The following is a 26,542-nucleotide window of genomic DNA, read 5'->3' as shown; positions in this document are numbered from 1 at the left end:
GCAGCTATCTGTGCCGCTAATTCTGGTGGCACCTGACCCGCCCCAGGTGATGGGCTTGCTGGAAGTACGGGCGGGACAATAACGGGAACTGGGTTACTCGGTGGAGCGACCGGCAGCGGGACAATGACAGGGACTGGGTTGATGGGTGGAATGACTGGCGCTATTGGCACGCTCACTGGAATTAGCGGTGCGGGCATGGGTGACCTTGGTGGCACAGACGCTCTCTTCGGTACCGGCCTCGGGGACCCCCCACCCACAATGGGCTTGGGAGGGTGACCACTACCCTTCCTAGTTCTGCTACGTTTCGGCGGTGTCTCAAAATCACCCCTTGGTTTGGGCGGTACAATGGTCCGTTTAGGCCTTCCCGCTGGTCCTGCCTGTGCCTCAACTTTCGCATCCAGCTCAGCGACAGTCCTATCCAATTTGTCCACCTTCCCTAATCTTTTGTCCATTGCAGACATTCAGCGCATCATTGTCCGAAACATTAATTCCATGCGCGAATTCCCCGGACCCCGTCTGGCCGACATATTGCTCTTACACCTACAATACACAATGCGTTCTGTCAAAGTCGGAGGCTCACGAGCTGGCCGTAAGCACCACGCGACTGTGACCGCACACACCAGCTAGCCTGGAGTGTTTGGGCGAGCGAACTCTAGTCCCACGGCCCGTCAGAAGCAGTGAAATGCAGGCCTGCCCGCGTCCTCTGAATCCGCCATCCACCGTGAGCTCCCCAGCTACCCGGTCCGCAGTGGCCCTTGTCTTTTGCTCCTAAAATGAGAAAAGTTGTTAAAAAACTAATTCAGGCTATTCATAAATGGGGAATTCTCAGTCCCAAACTGTGTAAATTCTTCCTAAACGCTTTACACGCTAAACAGTTCCCCGCTGACACCTTAATCCAAAAGGCTGCCACTGGGATATAGCAAACAGTATGTTAATGCCCAACAAGCTGTTGTAAAACAATATAGTGCAAAACTTGACCTGAATCACAAGCTGTTGTAGAAAGAAACTACTACTGTCTTCTGAACTGTTTTGTAGAGTACCAAAATTAACCTGAAAACAGCTATCAAGGCGCTTAACCCTTGGCCCCAACACAGTTCACTTTGTTAAATACAGTGAGATTAAGTGTTTTGCCCGGAATCACGCCTTATAAAGAGTTGTGTATAATGCACACACGACTTGCATCAGCTATCTGGAATTCAATGATAATGAACACCCTGAATTTATTAATCCCAGTGAGTTTAAGTGATTTCCCAAGAATCACACTTTACCCATACCTTTCTTGTTTTAAAATTGACTTTAAAAGTTATTTAAGCAATGTACCGGGCTGTCCCCGCCTAAATACCCAGCAAAACGATCCTCGTTCCTAACAAACCCAGCTTTGGTCTCCCATTCACTTGCTGCCCGGGCCGACCCTGCTTCGCATATGCCCTTACTGCCGGGTCACTCTGGAGTGTGCCTCGCAGATCCCCCAGCCGTTCTGTCGGGTTAATTCTCCAGCGGCCGTACACGCAAAGCCCGCAACGTACCTTCTGAAGCTTCAACCTGATATCCTAACCGAATCACTCGATGCAGCCCACTCTCTGTGCCCGCTGTTACCACCGCACCGCGTAGAATGAAAAAAAGCCGGCTGCATTCGACGATCGCCAATCCTGTTCGTCACGATCGATTGGGCACGCCGACCGCCGCTCCAGATCACGAAAAACCTGACGCTCCCAACGAATCTGAAATAAAAACAGAGAGAAAATTACAAGCCCCACGGCGGGGCGAGGAGCGAGCCTGGGAAGCGCGGGGCACAAAGAGGAAGCTTCCTGTGCTCCCCAGGCTCTTAAATGCTACAGGTCCCGCCCCCTTGACCCAGAAGAGTAAAACTGCTTCCGGGTCAACGGCGGGACCCAGGGACCAATCAGGGCGGTGAAGGGGGGCCGGCCCAAGCCATGTGTGTGTGGGGGCCGAGCGGCCCCCCTTTCATTTCTGGTGGTGGGCTGCCGGCTGCACCACGGAACCGCCGTTCCCTGGTGGTGGCGCAGCGGAGGCCTATTGTAACATGCTGAGTGGGATTGGAGCAGTCCCGCTGAGCATATTAAGAGTTCCTTCGATGCCAGCCATTTCATGGCGGGGCTCCCCGCCATGAAAAGGCTGGCGGTTGAGGAACAAAGGGAACCCCATACGACCCGTCATGGGGATGCATTCAGGGGGGCACAACATGTGCCCCCCTATCTGCTTGCACCCTAGTTTCAACATGGCATGGAGATCACCGCCCATGCTGTGCTGGAACATTTTTGCCGTTCCCATTGCAGTTCCTGTTTTTCTGGCACCACTGCGGGAAAGGCAAAAGGACTGTCCACCTGTACGAGAAAAACTCGTAATTAGGTCGGCGGCCCTTGGTGCTGCTTTGCCGGCGGACAGTCGGCACAACTGCGGCAAATTCATAATCCGGCCCATATTGATTTGGCAAGGTTCAGGCGATTTTGAGTCAAGCATTGGGGCTGCGTTTCCAACCTAAGTCCCCATCAAGTTGGCAGCTGTAGCCCCTAGACCACATCTGCATCAGCGACTAAAAAACAATATTAGAAGAGGCCATTGAGAACTGGAAAATCTTCACTAGGAAAGTGGAAGAAAGAAATATATAATCAAAGTAGGAACATATTTCTGTAAGGCAGAATGTAATTAAGAAAACATTAGGTAAATTTGTTCTAAATTTTCAGATTGAACTGCCATATAAAAAAGATATTCTTTTAGATCAAAGTGGTCGCTTTGTGAGTGACTAGGCTGTTTGTCACTGTCCTTTTTCCGATTACTTTTTTATGTTAGTTTTCTTTCTTATGATTTTGAACACTAAAGAAAGATATCATGGAAACAATGAACAAAGTTTTCACCTTTTTTTAAATGAGAAGTAACCTAACAGCTCCAAGACTAGACATTTTGTCTTTTTTTTACTTTCTGAAAAATGTCGTTTCATTGTAAAGTTTTTTGTAAGTGTTTAGTATATTGTATATTTGTGATTCATTACCCCTTTCAAGGCTCAAAACACTTTCTGGAGTTCGAGTTCTATTATTTATATAGACTTACCAGTATAACTCAAATGTTTTGGCTCCACTTACAGATGCCCCCAGGAATACTCTGGTTAAATCTTTTCTGGAGACTGGTGAAGGGAGGCTGGCTTTCATTCTCTGCACCACGGACAGTAACCCGCTATCCAGAATCACCATGTACAGAAGGGATGAACAACTGGCTTCCAGCGACTCCCAAGCTGCAGCTGGACAGCGGCTCAGAGTGGCCTCTTCCCGCAACGCCTTAAAAATAGACATCAGGAGCGTCATGATGGAAGACGAAGGGATGTACCACTGTGATGCCAGTAACGTACATGGGACCTCTTCACAATCCCTATACTTCCGGGTACAGAGTAAGTACCAGTTAATTGACAATGGTCATTGTTACTATTTATTTATATATTTGTAAAGTACACTATCACCTAAGATATGCTGGTTCAAGGGACCGAGTAATAATAATAATGAATCCACATTTGTAAAGTGCACAATCACCCGCAAGAGTCTCTAGGCGCTGGGGGCCATCAGGAAAATTAAGCAAGCTATTTCCCAGAGTCACATGGTGCTGGGCTAAACTGCCAGCGGTGATGGGTATCGAACCGTGATCTCCAGATTCCGGAGTCAGTCGCCCTAACCGCGGCGCCAAACCTCTTCTTCTGAAGGAGAAGACAGCAAACTAAACAACTGGGCAAGCTCAATGACTTGTCAGATGATGGTTAAGAAAAAAAAGAAATTTGTTAAGGTCTTTCCTAAAGAATATTTGACAGGTAGTTCGATGATGTTAGCGGTAGCTTGTTCTAGAGCTGAGATTCCAGCATTCAAAATACTCTTTCCACACATTTAGCTCTCTGAATGTCTGGGATGTTTGGCCAGGCTTGTGTTAAGGTATGAAAGTCTAGAGGGGCATTTGCAACATTGAACTGAATCTGCTGTTTAACTTGGAGTCAGAGTAAGGTTTGTCTCGCCTCCATGACATGGTCAGTTTTCCAGAGCAGTCTCACCACCATCACCGCCATATTGTGAATCCACTGCAGTATCTGAAGGGTGGTTCTTGTAAGCCCTGGTAAATGGCGTTCCCATAGCCAAGCCAAAAAGACAATGGCCAAACAGTTCTGCCTTCTTTGAAACAGAGTCGTAGTTGTGAGAAGCAGGTCAGAATTGTTGGGGATATCTGGATGAACCTAGACATCACACAACCCCATTAGATCGGTGGTGGGTGAATATGTCTTACTATCGGCAGCCCTCCCATAAACGTAAAGTGGTCTCCATGTTTTCGAACATACCTGTCGGAAAATAAACACACAGTTAGGGCAACATAAGTAATGTGGGAAGCAGGTACGGCCTCCATATACGAGGAACTTATGAGAGAATCATCCATCTGTAAACATAAGGAAAAGGAAACCCTGACCCGATTATATTGATGAAAACACTGACAAATAAGTTTTACACAGCCTCTCATTCACACAGTGATCTCTCTGCACAAAATTAAACAAGTAAACATTTATTTTACTAATTGTTCACTTCACAGGCCGAGAAGGCCTTGTTCCGCCTCAAGCAACGACAGTACGAGGGGGTGAAAAAGCTAGGAGGCTACTAGCATCCTGACTCAGACAACCGTAAGCCCAGCGAGTGAACCCTATGATACAAGATAATCAGGGACACCTGCAAGCTCACCCTTTTAATATAGTAACCACTTTCAGACACTACTACTCTGCCTACTACTCTGCCTTCTACACAACAGGAGAGACTGCCTACTTGCCGGCTGAAGAAGCTTTTCTTTCTCACCTCCCCATACCACATTGGAAGGATGACCAATGGAACACCTTAGAGCAAGATATAACTGAGGAAGAAATATTTCAGGTCATTAAAGACCTTCTGTATAATAAAACACCAGGCTTAGATGGTTACCCAACAGAGGTCCTGATTCCGATACAGTTAGGAATTCTTCTCGACCAAGTTGGTTTGGGAATAGTTTCCAATCGACTCGGATTAGGAGAGTCCGACTGACCGAGTCCGATGCATCCGGATGCTTCCAGATACAATTTTGTTGGACTCCCATTGACTTCAATGGGAACCTATGTTCCAACCGAATGCATAGGCTCCCATTGAAGAAAGAGGTGGCTGGAAAAAATCGGGCACCCTGTGGCGGGCACCCCCTGGTGCCTGCCACACTGTGCATGGCTGGTAAGGGTGGACCCATGGGTACCTCCTCGGGCCTGATTGGGAAGGCTCCAGGTGCAGAGGGGCCCGCTACGGGGCCCAAAGTCTGATTCTGACTGCTGATTTAGAAAGCATTGATCTCGGTTGTTTGGAAACGGGGCCCATAGAGATGTACGATTCTGCTCTGTATGACTCGGTCATTCCAAATGCCGTCGGGTTCGGATTGGGATATTCCTAATGCCTAACTCGCATCGTACTTGGTCGGTCAGAAACGTTTCCGTTTCAGTCAGAAAGACCCGTCCTGGATCCGATTCGGACGGAGCAAATGCCATTAGGAGGGCTTCCTAACCGCATCAGAATCGGGCTCAGAGTATTATAGAATCAATCAGCACCTGATAGTCCATCTCCTCTGAAAACTCTTTATTGAAATTCAAGATGAATACCCCTCAGAGATGCTAACAAGGCCAAGATAGTTCTGATATTGAAACCCGTAAAAGACCCCTTAGGCTGCACTAATTATAGACCTATTTCCCTGTTAACCACTTCGATGCTGATGACGAGCTCAGCTCGTCATGAGGCTTACCTGCCGTGTGCTGATGACGAGCTGAGCTCGTCATGTAACGCGGTAATTTTAAAAATGCAGCACACAGCGGAAAAAGCCGCCGCAGCGATGCAGTTAAAAACAGACATGAGAATCTTGGCACAAGTATTGGCCAGTCGTCTCAAGGGTTACTTGCCAGCATTGATCCACCAGTACCAAGTAGGTTTTATACCCTACACCCTTCAACATCACACCTCTGAAAGCTGGCTCAAATTCTACGGGTGGTGTAAAACGACACGAATGATTAAGTGGCCCTTTCTCTAGGTGCAGAAACAGTGTTTGGTAGCATAGAATCACCTTATGGGTTCTTTATATTACACCGCTTTGGAGTGGCGACAACTTTAATATGATCCAGTGGTTACACAGGTACGCATCTTCCACTCTTCCATGGATTTCAAGATTAACAGAGGAATGTGGTAGGGATACCATTTTCCCCCTTCCTGTTTGTCCTAGCTTAGAGCCTCTGGTGATCGCTATCTGCCGTCATCTCGGCATAGGAGGTATCCATACAGCAGAGGGTTAATTCAAAACCTTCATTAATGCTAACAATATTTTGGTCACCATATCTAACCCAATACATTGCATCCAACTTCTTATGTCCATTATCTAACAATTCTCTGCCTTCTTGGGCTAAAAGATCAAATGGAGCAACTGCAAGGCCCTACTTCTCGAACACTAAAGGATGAAGTCATCGATCCTTCACCACCCTCTTAGATGGACTCACTGTAACTTGAAATACGTAGGCGTATACCTTAACACATGACTTCTCCATATGGTGCAAGACAATCTGAACCTACTAAGACATCTGTCTCAGATCAAGGTGGACTAATCCCAACTGGTCCGCGTTGGACCTGTCCCTATGGGGCAGAGTAGAAGTGTGCAAGATGTACATTATACCTCACATTAATTACTTATTTGTGATGCTGTCCTTTTGACTCCCTACAATCATGATCTGAGAACTTGCTGTAATGATGAAAAGATTCACATGGGACGCAAACCCAGACTCAAACTTGACAAACTTTATGCAGCCACAGAATGTGAAGGGCTGCTCCTCTCTCACATAGAACATTATTGGCTGGAACACCGACTAGCACCTCTAAACTATATTCCCCTCTCATCATTAGATACACATGACTGGTGGTCGTTCAAAGATGCTGTATGGATAAGCGACCACCTTCTCTATCCTCTCCACACATGTTGCACAATACCATGGCTATCCTGCAGCCCAATAATTCACACTACTTTCTATGCATGAAAACTGAGCCACATGACCCTAAGAGTAGACTTAACTCTACATAGGGAAGCACCTTTATAGGGCAATGGTCAGATTGGTATAGGGGACCAAGGAACATTTCATATCTAAAAATGTCCCCACTACAGACCAACTCCTTTTCCACAACAGGATGAAATCCTTTGCAGAGGATTGGTAAGAATTCCATCTCCCCGGAGGCATTGCATCCATTCACTCAGAACATCGCTGCCTGGGTCCCTGTGTGTCTGGAGACTAAGGGCCCCATTATGATTGCAGGCGGATCGCCACCACCCGTATGTCGTGGCGATCCGCCCGCAGAAAACGTCCGCCCGCACTGTAATCTCCCCCCGCCACGTTAACATGGCGGGGGAGCCCAGCGGACAGAAAGACCGTCCACTGGTCAAGTTGCTAACATGGTGGTGGTGTCTCCCAGACACCGCCATCTATATTAGCATAATAGCGGGGAAATGCCTTCGTTGCCGCCACGGAGAGGCAGGTGGAAATCACCTGCGGGGCCCATTGCGGGGCCCCAGTGATTCTGGGAGGTGGGGGGTGCACGTGAAGGGGTACCTATGGTACCCCCTGCATTTCAAAATACAACGTTGTGTATTGAAATACATGATGTGCATTTTTAGCTTTGCGGCGGGCGGTGCTTTCAGCACCGCCGGGCGCAATGCTAAAAATGTGGGATGCGCCCGCCAGTGTGGCGGGCGCATCCTAATGGCCCCCACGGGACCCCCGCCCTTATGGCGGGTGGTCCCGCTTTGCATCAGAATGGTGGGCGGACTAAGTCCGCCCGCCATCCTAATGTGCCCCTAAGTGCGCTAGGACCTTGCAGTTCTGGGTGGACGCAATAGAGAAATTATGTAATTGGCTGGGAGGTGTGGTTATTAATGGTTATGACATAAGGAGAAAGTAGTATAAATGTTGTATGCTGAAGAATAACAACGTCTGGTACTGAGCTCCATGTGTGGCTTGTTCATTTGGTATTCTCCCGTGCTGGGGAGTACGTGACAGATCCCTAACTGAATCCTCACTCCTATCCTATCTCTACAGATGTGGAACAATCAAGGGGAGGATGTCGGGCCTTTACTAACTGACAACGTTTTTTAAAGCTCACACTAAGTGGTCATAAAGACATGTGGGCTGACCCCCTGCACCTTGACCTTCAAGATGAAGATTGGGCCCACCTCATGGCTGCACAGTGGGCGGGGGGGCTCCTCTTATACGCAGTTACTACAAAATAATCCAAAGGTGGATCGCACCTCGTGGCTGGGCATGGAACCACCTTCCCCTCCACCTCAGGACCTCCCCCTAGCTCCAGTAATTCAGGAAAGAACTCAAGACCTGCATGTTCGAATGAACAAACCACCACACAGCAGCCAACATCTCCAGTGCCTTGAGACCCTCACAGGTGACTCGCAGTGCTTTGTAAATGTTTGATTGATTGAGGTGGCACGACTGCATGACATGAGAGTTCTACCCGGGGCGAAGAGTTGGAGATGTAATCATCCGTACTGCGGCAGCATGCATATACTATGGGATGACATCACATTGGGGGCGATCTGGGGGTACTTGGTACATGTTCTGGGACCTATGAATCCGATATCTAGTCGGGCGGTGCTCTGCCCAGGTGGTTTGCCACTTCCCCAGCAACAGCCAAAATATGCATCCCTCGGCTCTGGAGAACCCCACACAGTCCTGACGTATCATGGGTCCAACAAATGTATAAACTCACCACCTGTGAGCAGGTTATCTACAGGCTCCACGTTCAATTCGAGAAATTTGAACCCAACTGAGGACATTTTCTGGACCCCCCTCGTCTTGAACAGATGGGTGAAGCGACTCCATCTGCCTCTCCTCCTCCCCCTCTTCCTGATGCACACCACTATCATGGGCTATTGGGAGGATATCCGAACATACACGGAGCGTACATGGGCTGGGCGACACCAGTTTGTCTCCCGGGGGCTCACACTGTTATGAAGGTTCCCAATGTTTCCATTTTGTCTCTATGTCCCACCCCATTTTATTTCAATATTTACTTTAGGTGCACAATCCTCCAGCTATTATCACCTTTCTTAGGCAGGATGTAAGGTAACTACATCACAACTACTCACTGATGTGAGAGATGTTTGAACACTATCGGAAACCCTTGTAGTAAGAGCCGCAAGGTAGACATGTTATGGGTTCTGGCAAGCTTGTATTGGTTCACACAGTTTGAAATGCCTATTCTGTTATGATACACCACTTGTACTGCACTGGTGTGGTTTGTGTTGTATTACTCCATACACCACTGAACATCAATAATGAATGGTTATAACAAAAGCCGCAGACTGATGCAATGGCGTGATCAAGATGATACTCAAGGTCTTTATGAACTTTAGAAAGATTGTAAATTATAGAAGATCAATGGCATCATTTGTTCAAAATCTGGATTTCATTTTAGATTAAATAAACTTTTCCCAAAAATATATGTAAATATATTGGCAGGTAAATCTCCATTTTCTATACATAACTCCACATATATGTGTTTACGTGGTGCATAGATCTTTAGAGAACATTGACGTGGAGTTAGGAATTGTAAATCTATACTTCTCTATGTGCACTTAACTTTTGCTATTCTATCCTCGATATTTTTGTACTACGATATTCTGGGGGTCGATATTCAGTAGTACAATTGTGTGGGTGAACAATCAGGATCTCACTTAAGTGGCACTGGAGCAATGCTATCCCTTGACACTATATGATCAGACAGGACAGAATGAATGATTGATTGAATATGCGCATCTGATTGCCTTAAATAAGGACACATTTACTGAGTATCGCAAAAAGTGCTAAGACGATTCCTATGGTGTGCTCTACTGTTCCTCAGACTGGGAAAGTTATCATTGCTCCAGAAGCATGAGTGCACCAAAGACATTTAGGAAACATTTCTTGTTCTCTGCGACAGGACCCACATCACTATTTCGGACTCCGATGCACATTCCCTACTAAATATGTAGTGTTGGTTCAGAAATATATAAGGTGGGGTACCCTGGGTGCTCTGAGTTATGTTATGTTATATTGATTTGTATAGCGCACTAATCACCCGAGAGAGTATCTGACACTAGATGAGTGAGGGAAATATCTCAAGATCACATAGAGTAAAACGAGGTGTGAAACTCATAAATCCCCGCATACTTGGTAGAATGTTGTAGTTTACGCTGAAATATTTTGCTTTACCATAGCCCTGAATACAAAAGCATCTTGTATTTAAAACTTTGCTGCTCTTAAAGTCTTCTTGAAATTTGTGAACATGACGTGATTCCAGTGATCAAAAGGATATGAATTGAGGGGTGCTGACTCCAAAATGAAGAAGTATATATTCATGTATAATCTCTGCATCCAGGTAATCAGCATTATGGCAATGCTGCATGATCTTTCAAAAGTCAACTTACTTTAGGGAAACCAGGAGAGTGAGACACTGTGGTAGTTCCCGGCACAGTGGCTTTGGGAAGGGTGTGTGTACGAAACAGTTAAGCACCTGATTTACTAACCTTTCACGCAATGCAATACAGCAAAGCAACTTGCTGTGCTGTATATCAATAAAGGGAGGGAGCAGAAATGAAGATATTTTCTCCTTGTTATGCTTGTCTCAGGTTGGAGCCGCGTTGTAGCACAAACCCAGGTGTACTGCCTTTAGTAAATCCGGATTTGCATCAAAGTACGTGGGTGGATACGTGGGAACAACCATAGAACACCTACCCGATGCAGTGTTATTTTATTTTTACAAAGCAATGCAAGGTGTGTGGAAATTTGAGAAATTGATGTACATAAACAGCGTTCATTATTCCATTTTCCCGCTCCTCTCCCTGTAAGCACCATGAATACCGTAAACTATTGACCGCATCACTCTGCCAGTAAAAGCCCGCACCCATATGTACATGACAGCCATTTTAGGCACCCTGGCCTTTTTCCTGCTCATTAGAATCACCGGCTTCCCTTCTGCGCGTATCTGAACCCCCCTCCCTCTCTCACATGCATAGACTATGAAACCCTCTCCCTCTGCGCGACCCTGCCCTGAAAGGCAACCCTCCTGCTTGACCCACGCAAACCCCCCATTCCCTCTTGGAGAGGCACCCTTTGCCTTAGCTGACATAGCCCTCCCCATCTGCACCTGACTGTCCCCGCTCTCCAGGGGCGTAGCTAGAGCTTGTGGCGCCCGGGGCTATCCCTCAGATTGCCGCCCCTGGGGGTTAGGGGGGCATGGGAAAAAGGCGAGCACTTAAAAGAGGTCCGAGAGACACGTAGTATTGCCGCTAATAGTTACCTTGATCATGCAAGTTACATGCACATACATGACACGGTACAGGGCTACACAGTTGAATATACTAGTGACCTGCAGTACAAAGGAGAAAACACAGAACGCATGATCTGTCTGGGGACTCAGAAAAAACGCATGTGACATCCATCTGAGAGCTGCGTGAACAAATACCTGGTAATCCCCTCAGAACAATAGAAACATGCACATACATGACACTGTTTGGGGATCCATCATCTACAGCTGACATTAAATGACCAAATATCATGGTCTCCCCAAGTAACGGTCTTCGTTTTAGCTTCTGTATCTATTAGTTAATAGAAAGCTTTTCAATTGCATGAAAAAAACGAGTAAACACAATATATCTATGTATCTAACTATTGATCCGTCTATAGGCAAAGTGTAATCTATTATTTGTCAGCAATGTTCTGGATGGGAGGGGGAGTGATTTACATGAAGCAAAGCCTCAAGTGTGTCATGAGGACTATTCCCTAACTCAAAATTGGTAGTACATAACTCGTTACCCTTTGTATACTTTATGTATGACTTGTTTAGTAGTTATAAACAAATACATTTATATATAATTAAAATTTAAGAGGAGATAATGGATTAAATCCATACAGCGAGATGCAGGCATGCTGAATAGGCCTTGTGAGCATCAACAGAGATAGTATATTCTAAAGGCATAGTAGCAAATAATCTCTGAAGAAGAAGAATGTTTTTTCCACATTAGATGGGTTGCTCTACGGCAATAACATAAAATCTGACATTTGTTCTGTGGTATAAAATGGGAGTGGGGGGGGCATACATGTATTAGTATACATTCTAACCAGTAGCATATTTAATTTAGCCAATTTTCACTGTCAGAGCATAGATCTATATATTATTCCACTAACATAGATGCCCATAGATATGTAGCCAAATTCACTTTCTCTTTACTTATACACATACATATGTACACATCACAAGCGCAAATGCACATTAATATACTGCTATTGATTAGTATTTATATGAAATCTGTTGCCTATTGTGAATACGCTGTTAGGCAACCGTTCCTCGAAACTGTGTAACTCTTTGGTCCACACCAATCAGGCACCCATGGACTATCTCAAGATCAGGAGATAGAATAAAACCTGGAGTCAAGAGGCCAATATCTGGAAGCCAAACCCTATATAAACACCATTGGATATGTGCTGTATATAATACAACTCATTATATAACATAACGTTTATCTTATAGGACCAGCACTTTTCAGCAAACCCGCCTAAGCTCAACACAGGGAGTGACAGCACTGCTCAGAAGAGAAGTTCTTAGGGTGCAATGCCAGTCGGTTCATAAAACATAGCATGTTTATTTGTAAAGCACACGTTCACCCACATGGGCATATTGGCGCTGAATAACAGAGGTTTGTTGTTACCCAACTCAATAATACTCATTTTATCAACCTCAGAAGGATGAAAGGCTGAGTGCACCCGCCAAGATTTGAACCTGTGACTATGAAGTCAAACACAGGCCCCTTGAGTGGATGCATTAGTCCACTCAGTCACCAGACCCGGTTTATGAGCCATGTCCGTGCAGGGCTGTGTGGTTGAAATGAAATGGGGTCTATGAAGAGGTGAGGAAAGTGTGCTTTATACTGGTGAACTTTATCAAAGTTGTTGCTCTGTGAAGTTTCCCTATTCGCTTTTGCCTGTGCAAAGTTTTTTGTAAATTCCAAAATAATTTGAAACGCAATTTGTGTTATAACTGTCTAACTAAACCCAGCCGAGCTAGGAAAGGCACGCAGCATTCCTCTCTGCAAGTTCACCCTTTGCTGAGGATTTCTTTCTATGGACAATAATGTATTATTCGGGGAAAGAACACAACTTTGTAAAGAGTACGTCTGACGCAGAACTTTTTTGACTCGTCCTGAAAATGGTTTAAATCGTGACAGACAATTGCAAAGTTTTCTATACGCCTTTGGGAAAGTTAAAACAAAAAGCAAGCTTTGCAACCCTGCACACCTCTTCTGGTTAAATGAAGGCCGGTAAACACACAGGCACTAAGAGCTGACACCACCGAGTCTGCTCCATTTTCGAGTCTTGCAAAGAAGAAAGCCCCTTCCTGTCCCTGGGTAGGTCACCTGAATGAGTAAGTCCCTGCCTCCCAGCCTGGCGAGGTTGCAATTTAAACAGTAAATGGTTTTGGTCACAATCATGAAAGACTGCCATTTCAGGCCTGTTGTGCTGACTAGGAACTGACTCCGCACCTGTCACTTTCACCATCCTTCAACGCTCTCCTTCAACAAATGCCCACCTTTCTATGCGCTCTCACACGTCTCTCATACTCTTGTTATAGACAGCCACTTCAAGGGACAGCCCCTTTCTTGCACTTAGTTTACACTTGTTTTATTTGCGCATGCACAGGAGCTCAGGCCTCAGCACTAAAAGTAGCAGTCTAGCACGAAAATAGATGACTACCAGCTCTGTTGATCGGTACTCACCTTAGAGGGCCCGTCAACGCACGCAGATCCCTGAAACATTTCCGCCGCGATTGGAGGTAATTGAGCAGAATTAATAAGTTCGGGCAGGCAGGGGGCACCGCACGGTGCCGGTCTCTTCCTCAGACAGTAGTCACTCTTGGTGGGATGCCTCACCTCAGTCGTCCCGTCGCGGCTTTGGCACGTTCACGCGCACTTTTAATTGCGCTTCTACGCACCAATGCGCATGACAATGTGGGAACATGCCCCACCCTGAAGACACGCAGTTACGGAGTCACTTCCCCATGCGGCACGCACCATATTTAATAAAGAGCCTTGCTCAGAGAGGCCCGCCGGGGTCCAGCGGACATGTTCAACTTTTAATTATTTCAAACGCCGGGTGTGCAGTTGCCCCCGTCCCTCCATCCCCGGCACGTGCACAGTCTGGGCTGCTATGCTGGTGCGGTGCCCACGGCCAGAGGCGCCAGCCCGCCCGCGCCTCGTTACATTGTTGAGCCACACTGCAAAGGAGATTCCGAGTGCTTCTCACAGCCCTCGATAGCAGACACTGGAATGTAACAATATGTGTGACGTCAACGTGCTGGGAGAAAATGCCACATTGAACTTGTGGTCCTGTTTTAATTGCGCTGCAGGTTTATTTGGTTGTGCATGGTAAATTCTATGGTGCGCACTATTTAATTTATTAGAGGCTTGCTTGCTCAGCCTTTAGTGCCGCGCGGCCGCCGCCTCCTAAATGGTGCCGCCTGGGGCGGTCCGCCCCCCTCGCCCCCCCCTAGCTACGCGGGTGCCGCTCTCTCACGCATAAGTCATAAGATCTCTCTCTCTCTGTGCGACTCCGTCCCTGTACACACCCTGGCTCCCCCTCCCTTCTCCCTCACACGGGCAAGTCATAAACCTTCTTCTTCTGCAAGACCCTGTCCTTGGGAGTCACGGCCGCGCCTGACCAGCACCTCCTCTCCTTTCATGAATAACCCATCTGTTAGTAAACCCTCCCTCCGCGATTGACTGTCCACACATGTCTGAGGTCATCGCCTAAGCCAGGAGATACTGTTTACTGCTTATTGTATGGAATCACTCCTCTTCAAAGGACCCACTATTGATCCTGGGCACCCCACCCCCTGGGCTATGATCAGGCGCACACATCCTAAAAGTTGGCGGAACACTCAGCTGCGTGATTACCCTCCCCTCTTATCAGCAGGTCAAGGGTCCCTATTGTGAACATATGTGGGGTAGGATTGACACGAGGATCATGGGGATGTCCTTTCCGTGTTTCACAATGTCGTGATTGTAATGCTAAGTGTTCTGTAAAGTATAAAAGACGACGTTGCAGCTCACTTGTTAGAGCACCTCCCGAAAGAGACTGTGTTTCGTGTCCGAAATGACAGGCTCTCCTCATGAGTAATAAAACCTGTTCTTGTGACTCCTGCTTCCAGCGCCCGTCTCTTTATTTGGTAACTATTCAGAATGGAAACTAAGAGGCGTCTTGCGCCAGCCATCCGGGCATCGATACTAGTATGGACTCACATTTTAAAGGTGACGCAAATTGGCCCTGGCGTGGCTTGGCTATGTAAATCTCCACCAGCATTTTGCTTTGTGGCTGTGTTAAAAAAGTTAAGCAACCATGACACGCTAAGTTAGAGAATCGGCCCCTAGTGTCTTCTACTCAATGTGTAATCTTTCTATTAGTATCAGGGGACCTTCTTAACCAGGGTTAGTGGGCCCAATTATGAAGTTGGATGGTAAATATGGCCAACGGGACCTAGCCGGTAAATCATTCCTGGCAACCCTTTCTATCGTATCTAGATATCAGACTGGTGATTAGTAGGCACATGCATCAAAGCCTTTTGCGATCGCAAACTGTGCGATTCGCAAAAATCGTCCGTTAGCTTTTGCGATATATCAAGTGTCAAGGCCCTCGCAATTTGAGAATTCGCAATTAATTGCGAGTTCTCAAATTGCGGTTGCATTTAAGGAATCACATTTTGTGATTCCGTAATTGCAATGCAAGAACCACTTTGAAGTAGCGATTTCGCTATTAGGGGGCGCAAATTACCATGAAGTTGAACTAAAGTGCATTTTTCAAAGTTGCATTTTACACACATACATGCCCCGGGCATGTGTGTGTGCAAGATTTACTCATATGCAGATTTCAGGGGTGCAACAGGGTATCCTTTTGACACCCTGGCACCCTTGAAATTGCATTCTCAATTTGCGATTTTAGGTTTTAGGCCCATAGGAATGAATGGGGAGGAATACCTTAATTGTAACTCCCAATTTGCGAGTCACAATTAAGGAATGTTTAGAAATCCCTATTTTTTAAGCGATTTCTACATATATAGGCTTTTTCGATTCCTTAATTGCGATTCCTTAAATCTCGCAATTAAGAAATCGTAAAAGTCAACATTAATGCATGTGCCAGTAGGTGAATAACCAGTGGAAAACGCTGCTCCTAAGGACTACAGGGAGATACATGGTTTACTAGAACGACTTCTGGTATCAATACTTCATCTCACGGTAACATCACACATGAGTTCATAACCGTGCAGATAATGAGGGTCAATGTTGTAATGCAGTAGACCTGTCTAGAATCCAAATTAAGAGTAGGATGGAAAAGGTTTGAAAGAAAATATTGCAAAAACAAAAGATTTTTGCTCCCAAATTACATGTCAACATTGTCAGTGACAATAAATACATACATTATTTTTTAATATTAATAATTTTGATACACCAATAGAAACAAAATCCCATTTCTGTCTGCATTATCATGAGGAGCCTTCTTTCTAATCTCCATCTTTATTTTGTGTGTAGCTGCACGAGTTCTAGTTGTGCCACCCGCGGACATTCGTGATGGGGATACAGTCACCCTCACCTGTGAGGTCACCAGCAGTGCACAGGATGAGCTGAGCTATATCTGGTATAAAAACAGCAAATGGTACCAAGACGACTCTGGAAGCTCCCTCGTGTTTCAGCAAATCGATAGTCGCGATACAGGCTACTATCACTGCACGGCTCGCGATAAGGCCGGGAGCAGCACATCGCCTTCTGTCAATATACAAGTGCTTTGTGAGTTTTTTTCCGCTCTTTATTTAAAATTTGTAATGGTATTTTTATATATATGTTTGTATGTGTGTGTGCGTGTGTGTGCATACATGTGTTTGTGTGTATGTGCCCACCTCCTTTGAGTCGGTCCGGGTAAGCGAGGTAAAGAGGGGAGACTCTGTACTGGTAAGAAATGCATTAAGTTCCTTTATTTTTAATTTACCAATCACAAAGGTCTAAACATCTTGGAAATGAGGCTAACACTCATAAAAAGATAATTTTACGGCATTTTGTACAAGAAAAACACAGACACACACACACACATATATATACATATATATATATTTATATATATATATATATATATATATATATATATATATATATATATATATATATATATGCATACACACACACACACATTGATTCTCTTCATTTATCGGTTTTATGCAGATTGCAATATATTTCTATATTGTAATCTTAGATTCCTGGTGACATTCACAAATCAGAACTCATCGATTGCATGCTTGCCGATTATCAATTATATACCAACTATACAAATCGTTAATCATTCTCTCATTGCTGCACTGGACCACCTCGTCACACCGTTCTGAGAGCTCCCATTAGCTCAGTAGCTGTTTCTGTGTTGGGCTTCCCAAGAGCTTACCAGGAGCGTAAAGCCCGGCCATTGCTTTCCATTGGCTTCATTTCTTGTCCATTATTTGCTTGCTTTCTATTTAATGGCTTTCCTTGTGTTCACCTTGTCCAGCTTGTGTTTACTCGCCCATGGAGCATACCCTCTTTACTATTTCTGTGGCTGCCTGGCTTCTATGTTTCTACTGCTCACTTTTAGAGAACTACTTTTTTCTTTTTCGTTTAAACACTTCATGAGATTGCCTGTGTTTTCCAGCTGTCTCCCTCATGTGCTTCCTTCCCTGTTGTTTTCTTTCGACCATGTGCATCTCTCCTTCGGCCAGCACTCATGTTGCTCTCTATATCCTATATTCTTCCCTCCACCACACTTCATTGTTCTCTTTCAACCCATGTTTTTTTTTAACCGCATCGCTGCGGCGGTTATTTTCGCGCTACGCAGCTTTATTTCAAAAGCCGCGTTAGATGACGAGCTCAGCTCGTCATCCGCACACGCCCCCCGTGGCTGATGACGAGCTGAGCTCGTCATCAGCATCGAAGGGGTTAATCCCTTTGTCTTTGTGATCTCTCCCTTCTGTTGCTTCTTCCCCCACTTGCTGTATCGCTTCTTCAGCCACCCGCCATGTTTCTTCACCCCACTCACTTCCGCAACCCCCTTCTCTGTTTGTTTGACTTTTATGCTGCATTTTTTTTTTAAATTACAAAAAACAATTTGATGGACAGAATGTAGATCAATGTCTTACATTCACCCCAGTACAAGGATCTGGGCCTAAATCCATCGTTTTTTGCACTCCACACCACCCTGGGTCAGATAATGGCTTTATGCAAATCAGCTCTGACCCTGTGCCCCATGGGAACAGTCCAGTCCGAACTACAACAGCCATATCTTTCCCAGACCGAAATCAAGCATCCGAGGACCAGACCGGTTTCGAGGTATCACCTCTCATCAGCCCGGCTAGCTTGACTCCAGTGGTGTGGAGGCTCTGGGACCCACGTCTGAGCTACCCCAGTACACTCAGGGAGAAAATTACAAAAAACAATTTGATGGACAGAATGTAGATCAATGTCTTACATTCACCCCAGTACAAGGATCTGGGCCTAAATCCATCGTTTTTTGCACTCCACACCACCCTGGGTCAGATAATGGCTTTATGCAAATCAGCTCTGACCCTGTGCCCCATGGGAACAGTCCAGTCCGAACTACAACAGCCATATCTTTCCCAGACCGGAATCAAGCATCCGAGGACCGGACCGGTTTCGAGGTAACACCTCTCATCAGCCCGGCTAGCTTGACTCCAGTGGTGTGGAGGCTCTGGGACCCACGTCTGAGCTACCCCAGTACACTCAGGGAGAAAATTACAAAAAACAATTTGATGGACAGAATGTAGATCATTGTCTTACATTCACCCCAGTACAAGGATATGGGCCTAAATCCATCGTTTTTTGCACTCCACACCACCCTGGGTCAGATAATGGCTTTATGCAAATCAGCTCTGACCCTGTGCCCCATGGGAACAGTCCAGTCCGAACTACAACAGCCATATCTTTCCCAGACCGGAATCAAGCATCCGAGGACCGGACCGGTTTCGAGGTAACACCTCTCATCAGCCCGGCTAGCTTGACTCCAGTGGTGTGGAGGCTCTGGGACCCACGTCTGAGCTACCCCAGTACACTCAGGGAGAAAATTACAAAAAACAATTAGATGGACAGAATGTAGATCACTCCACACCACTGGAGTCAAGCTAGCCGGGCTGATGAGAGGTGTTACCTCGAAACCGGTCCGGTCCTCGGATGCTTGATTCCGTTCTGGGAAGGACATGGCTTTTGTAGTTCGGACTGGACTGTTCCCATGGGGCACAGGGTCAGAGCTGATTTGCATATCGCCATTGTCTAACCCAGGGTGGTGTGGAGTGCAAAAAAACGATGGATTTGGGCCCAGATCTTTGGACTGGGGTGAGTGTGTGACATTGATTCACATTCGGTCCATCACCTGTTGTGTTTGCATATTCCGCCCTAAGTGCGCTGGGGATGCCCAGACGTGGGTCCCAGGCACTCCACACCACTGGAGTCAAGCTAGCCGGGCTGATGAGAGGTGTTACCTCGAAACCGGTCCGGTCCTCGGATGCTTGATTCCGTTCTGGGAAGGACATGGCTTTTGTAGTTCGGACTGGACTGTTCCCATGGGGCACAGGGTCAGAGCTGATTTGCATATCGCCATTGTCTAACCCAGGGTGGTGTGGAGTGCAAAAAAACGATGGATTTGGGCCCAGATCTTTGGACTGGGGTGAGTGTGTGACATTGATTCACATTCGGTCCATCACCTGTTGTGTTTGCATATTCCGCCCTAAGTGCGCTGGGGATGCCCAGACGTGGGTCCCAGGCACTCCACACCACTGGAGTCAAGCTAGCCGGGCTGATGAGAGGTGTTACCTCGAAACCGGTCCGGTCCTCGGATGCTTGATTCCGTTCTGGGAAGGACATGGCTTTTGTAGTTCGGACTGGACTGTTCCCATGGGGCACAGGGTCAGAGCTGATTTGCATATCGCCATTGTCTAACCCAGGGTGGTGTGGAGTGCAAAAAAACGATGGATTTGGGCCCAGATCTTTGGACTGGGGTGAGTGTGTGACATTGATTCACATTCGGTCCATCACCTGTTGTGTTTGCATATTCCGCCCTAAGTGCGCTGGGGATGCCCAGACGTGGGTCCCAGGCACTCCACACCACTGGAGTCAAGCTAGCCGGGCTGATGAGAGGTGTTACCTCGAAACCGGTCCGGTCCTCGGATGCTTGATTCCGTTCTGGGAAGGACATGGCTTTTGTAGTTCGGACTGGACTGTTCCCATGGGGCACAGGGTCAGAGCTGATTTGCATATCGCCATTGTCTAACCCAGGGTGGTGTGGAGTGCAAAAAAACGATGGATTTGGGCCCAGATCTTTGGACTGGGGTGAGTGTGTGACATTGATTCACATTCGGTCCATCACCTGTTGTGTTTGCATTTTTTTTTTAAAGCGGGTTCAAGCTACTTTTTAAAAAAAATTGCTGATCTATCTTGGACCGGTAAATAAAAAGTTAAAAAATACCTGTGTCATTTTTTAAGTGTGTGCATTCATGTTGAAAGCATGTGCATGCCTGCAGCAGCTGCATCATTACACTTTTTTTAGCCATGCTGCACAGCAGCTGAAGTGATGTACAGCATGGCTAAAGCCACTGGCAAAGTAAAGCGGTCTCATAGAGGAGACCTATTAGCTTAGCCAATGCTTGAACCCTGTGATGCAGTGTGCAAAAAGTTATTTGCTCAAGAAGACTCTGACAGTCAGCATTCAGCTGCTGCCGGGCCTTGCAGCCTCACCCTGTGATCAGGGGTGGAGGAGAGGTGGCCTGCCTCTACTCAGTAAATGTATTTCTCTATGACCACTTGCTGGGGGTTCTGTGTCTAGACCCCATTTCCCTAGGCCCAATCAAGCCTTCTCAGCAGCACATACCCCATCTTTTCAATGATGATCCATTGTCCTAAGCAGTCCCTGAAGCGTTTTTTTCCAGACACTTATTCTGCTCTATTTCATAGGCCTGTGCTTACTTTTCAATTTGTTCACCTCAGTGAAAATGTCCAGTCACCCGTGGAGCCCTCTCTCAGCACTGAACTAGCTGCATGATGCATGCTGCAGGGAATATATGACGTTACAACGCGATCAAAATGATCGCGAAACGTTACATCACAGTATTTGCAATGCAAGCCGTTCCAACAACTTGCGTAGGAGGGTGCTGGACTTTGGAATAGTATTATTTACTATTCCAACACCAATCTATGTACAGTAGGGAAGGTGTTGGAATAGTAAATCATACTATTCCTTAGGTTATATCGCCATCCAGCGCAAGTTGTTGTTCCGACTTGCGTTGTAACACCCGCAATGTAAAGGCATTGCAATGCAATGCCCGCGTGGTACTGATGTTCGCCTGCTGGAGGCTGTCCTGCAAAGCACAGTAGACTGCACTCTTCCAAGTGTGCGGGTCTGCCACTCACCCACCCTTTATATTCATCACATAGCTATGTAACATGCCAACAGCACTTGGATGCATGCTATTGTGACAAAATGTTTCCTATCATTGCCCATAGGACAATCATGTTTTAAAAAGAGGTGATGGTGATGTCACGCCAATCCATTGGACCGTGCTCCAACCCCAGAACAGGCCGAGCAATCTTTATTCAGAGGCTGTGGGAAGTTTATCCCAATCTGCCTCCCAAGACAGAAAGTAAACTAGACACCAGGCATTTTTTAGAAACAATTTTGGGATGTGGGTTGCCGAAATATGGATTGGGCTTATCCCCCACCCCTAAAGCACAAATAGTCTTTCTGCCTCTCTCTGGGCTACAGCATCCCCACGGCAAGAGAGAGCAAATATGAACTCTTATGGGCATTGATTTGACATGTGAGTCGGCAAAGATGGGTTAAAATCCCATCTCTCATGTGCCATAATGAATTCAGACTCTTGGTCTGCCGGCAACCAGGGATCAACACAAATCCTGAGCATTCCTGATAATTAGAGACACAGAGGAATCCAAGGTTGCGTTACCTGCATGGAGACTGTTACGCTTTCTTACCCAGAATGCTGTGCAAACTTCAAACTTTGGCTAAAATAATTTCTGTGGAATCTGCAGTGATCTACAAAATTACTACCTCGCTTCCTGGTTTAGATGGACTACCGCTAGAAAAAATGCACATACTATGGAAAAAAATGTGTGCTTTTTTCAACTCTGTTTGCTTCTGAAAGCTGAGAAGATGGTGATCTTAAATCAGAAAACCTTTTGTTTAAGCCAGTTTAAAAAAAAAATATGTGTTCTTACACAGCACTTTTTCCCATCTACCCAACAAAAAAAATGTTTTGCTAGATTTTGGCTATTTTCTTGGAGCCCTCCAGGAGAATCCATAAACCCTGAGTACCTTTAGAATCCCCAATTAAGTGACAAAAAGAAACAAATTTGGCCTGGATATATTTTGTGAAAGAAAATAAACATTATGAAGTTTATGGGCAAAGTGCTCCAAACATCAAAAAAAGGGCTCAGCACTTAGAGGTGGGACAGCCTCAGCAGCTAGGGGGTAAAGTCTAGGGTTTAGGCCAATGCTATGCATTAGAAAGATACATTATACTATAATATTTCAGTTAGTAAAATGTTGTTAAGTGGGCTTTGAATTGTAAATCTTTTGTATATTTGAACACACGCTCCCCCCAGGAATGACTGGGTTGATCTTGGCAGGCAATAAAAATACAATCTTCCTAAGAAAATAAATCCACATTTAGTCCACATACAATATGCCATTTGAGAGGCAATGCAAACCTAGGGTGATATTAGTAATATCACCCTAGGTTTGCATTGCCTCTCAAATGGCATATTGTATGTGGACTAAATGTGGATTTATTTTCTTAGGAAGATTGTATTTTTATTGCCTGCCAAGATCAACCCAGTCATTCCTGGGGGGAGCGTGTGTTCAAATATACAAAAGATTTACAATTCAAAGCCCACTTAACAACATTTTACTAACTGAAATATTTAAAAGAAATGCTGAACTAATTTACAAAAGCTGAATAGTTCTTTCTTCATGGTGCTTTTGGTGTAATTCCATTCAGCAGTTTTAGCTTCTATGTTATTTAACCTCTCCCACGCTTGTGAAGGAACCGTTCCATCACGCCCCTCGGGTGGACTGTGCTGGTGACGGAACGGTTCCGTCATGGCCCGCTCGCGCGCCTGCGCGGCGCGTTCTATTGAGTGGGCGGGGCCGTGACGGAACCGTTCCGTCACAAGCACAGCTCACCCGAGGGGCGTGACGGAGCGGTTCCGTCACCAGCGCGGGAGGGCCGCGCGGCCCCCCGCCCCTTAGCACTGCGGCGGAATAGCCGCCGCAGTGAAAGGGTTAAAAGTGTTAATGTTGCATTTGGATTGCCCCAAAAATGGTCATGTACCCATTCAAATGTATTGTGGGCAGACAAGAACAGTTACCAACCGCCCCCCAAAAATCTTGGGAAATGTATTGTTGAAGGGCTGCTTTGGTTATGAAGAAAAATCAAAACAGAAATACTATTCCTCTCCGCTGGTATGCTATGCAGCCCAAATGCACTGTCCTTGACTTTTCATGTGAATTCTCACTGAGATTGCTTAGAAATGGTCCTTAAATAAATCACATTGAGAGTACACCCTACAGAACCACATTTTAGCACATTTTAGCAAACCACACTAGAATGATAGCTTTGGGAATGAATTGCACATAGCAAAACATTTTGTGTCTCTTCACTTACATTGTATCAAGAACATTGGTGTATGTCGTGTAATCCTTCTGTGCTTGTTTTCTCAGATGGACCAAGAAATCTGACCATGAGCTCTTTCCTAGAGATGCAGGAAGGGCAGCTGGCCAGCATCCACTGCTCTGTGGACAGCAGCCCTCCCTCTGAAATAGCTCTCTACAGAGATGATGTTCTGGTGGCTTCCACCAGCCCCCCTGCTGCTCCCAACCACAGGCTTTCCATCTCGTCTTCCCATAACTCCTTGAAACTGGAAATCCGAAATGTCATGTTAGAGGATGAAGGCACATACATGTGCTTAGCGAATAATACATATGGCAGTGCAGAATCGCAAATCATATTTTCTGCAGAAAGTAAGTTTCAATTTGATCCAATTATAGAGGTTAAGACTTTATTTTGTTTCTGCTTGGAGTTCCAGTTTGGGTAAAATATTTGGATCTATGCCTAAATTAGCAACATTTATTAATGATAGCAGTGTTTTAAAATGTGTTAATCAAACAGTTTAAAAAATATATACTGTATTGCACAAGACTCGAGGTTATATATTGATAGGGAAGCATATCTTTATTTCTATATTTTTTTCAACTTTTATCAACTTGTTTCAGGAATTGTATTTGCACTAGTAACATTCTTATTTTTGTTTAGGTTAATGCAGGTGTAACATAAGTAACTTGAATGTAATGGAAGTCTGCTTCAATTGTGATGCATGCAGTGCAATTGTGTCTGGAAATGTCTAACATTCAGTTAGGATCCCAGAGACACACAGAGGCCCTTGTTACAGAGATATGGGGCAGGGCCGGGCAGTAAGCCATCTTACTGCGGTGCCCCACGCCAAAGGCAAAGGGCAGAAATGCACCGTAATTATGCAATAAGGTGCATTCCTGCCCTTTCCCCCTGTGCTGGTGCTGTTTCAGCTGCCTCTCTGTACTGGGGTGAATGTATGACATTGTTCTGCATTCTGTCCATCATTTGTTCTTTTTGCATTTGTCACCCCGAGTGGGACGGGTATGGCCAAACGTGGGTCCCGTGCTCTCCATGCCACTGGAGTCAAGCTATCCTGGCTGATGAGGGATGAAAGTCCGAAACCGGTCCTAGAATGCTTGATTCCGGTCCAGTAAAGACATGGCTTGGCAGTTCGGGCTGGACTGTTCCCATGGGGCACAGGGTCAAGGCTGATTTGCATATGGCTGGCTCCAAACTGGAATGGCATGATGAGCAAAACAACGATGGATTTAGGCCCAGATCTCTGTACTGGGGTGAATGTATGACATTGTCCTGCATTCTGTCCATCAATTGTTATTTTTGCACCAACTCATGCACACTTGCACCATGATGCAAGGTTGCCTGTAGGCAGGATTGTATTTGTGCAGGAAGGGGCACCTTCCTGCACAGAAACTAAGAGGGATTTTCCTCTTTCTATGCTTGATGAAGAATGCAGCACCTAGAGAAATAGGATATAACGAGGAGAAATGAATACATTTCTCCTTGTTACGCCTCACCTGGGAGGTGTAAGGATTTGGTGCTTCCCCAGGTGTGCATGATCTTGTAAATCTGGGGCAGCATCAAACTCCATGGGTGTTGCGTCGGAAAACCCACTGCAACGCCCATAGAATACCTCCCGAACACAGAGTAAGGCAACCCAGTACTTTGCGCTGCCTCGCCTTACTCTATATGTATGAGGCCATCCAAAGCCACTCAGAGTGGCTTTGTGTGGCCTCATAGATGTGATTTTACAATCTGCACCGCTGGAACGTTACAAACAGTGATGCTCCAGCAGCGCAGGGGGCTCGTAAATAAGCCCTAGAGTATTCAGGGTTCTGTGTCTGGGTCTGGTGGCTCAGTGGACTAATGCATCCACTGCAGGGGCATGTGTTCGACCTCATGGTCACAGGTTCAAATCACGGCGGGTCCACTCAGCCTTTCATCCATCTGAGGTCGATAAAAGGAGTGCCGTTGAGTAACAACAAACATCTGTAATTCAGCGCCAAGATACCCTGTTTGGGGTGAACTTGTGCTTTACAAATACACGTTAAGCTATATTATGTATACATTACACTGCTCATGTTTAAGGCATGCCAGCTATGAAGTTATGCTAAACATCTTTAATCCACTACCAGACACTCGCTGCTCCATTATCTTTGTCTTGCTGTTTCCTGCTTTTGTTCTTCATAACGTTTTTATTTCATTTTTCTCTTCCTCGGTCTTTTGGCTTTCTATGTTTTTCCTCTATTGCTCTTGGTTAATGTCTGATGGGAAAAATAAGTGTCAGTCCACAAAAATGAGTGCCGGTTGCCCCCTCTATCCATTAAATAGTTTTAAACCATTGAATTTTAGAGTCTATGACAGGTTTAGTTAAAGTAAAGATCTGACTTATTTTAGAAATTAACTATTAATTTTTAAAATATTATGGTTGGATCTTTAAATAAAATAGTTTCAGTTGAGAAGTACATTTATGAGACAGTTGTCCATAAAACTACACACAATGATACATAGCACAATCATTCAAGATAAAATAAAAGTAACAATCATAATAAATAATGTAATAAAACTAACATTCTTATAAGATACACCACACTTCATTATCTAAACATTATAAGATTGTTTTACTAGCTTTTAAGAACCGAATTACCCTGATAACAATATCCAAACAATTCATATTGGCCAAGAATGTGATAGGAAGCTGCGTTATACATATTGTGTACTTTAAAAATAATGTT

The 26,542-nt window shown here is 45.6% G+C and overlaps 1 protein-coding gene across 1 annotated transcript in view; it reads left to right on the top strand.

Moving 5' to 3' along the window:
- SIGLEC1 (sialic acid binding Ig like lectin 1) overlaps positions 1 to 26,542 on the top strand; it is a 315,685-nt gene that overhangs the window by 181,345 nt on the left and 107,798 nt on the right. The window contains 3 exon segments of the mRNA XM_086960128.1: positions 3,104 to 3,403; positions 16,648 to 16,902; positions 23,879 to 24,178. Coding sequence (XP_086816254.1) covers positions 3,104 to 3,403; positions 16,648 to 16,902; positions 23,879 to 24,178 — 855 coding nt within the window.

Source organism: Lissotriton vulgaris, chromosome 3_1 (assembly GCF_964263255.1).
Source record: "Lissotriton vulgaris chromosome 3_1, aLisVul1.2, whole genome shotgun sequence".
In the NCBI taxonomy this organism is placed as follows: Eukaryota; Metazoa; Chordata; class Amphibia; order Caudata; family Salamandridae; genus Lissotriton; species Lissotriton vulgaris.
This window is presented reverse-complemented; position numbering and strand designations above follow the sequence as displayed.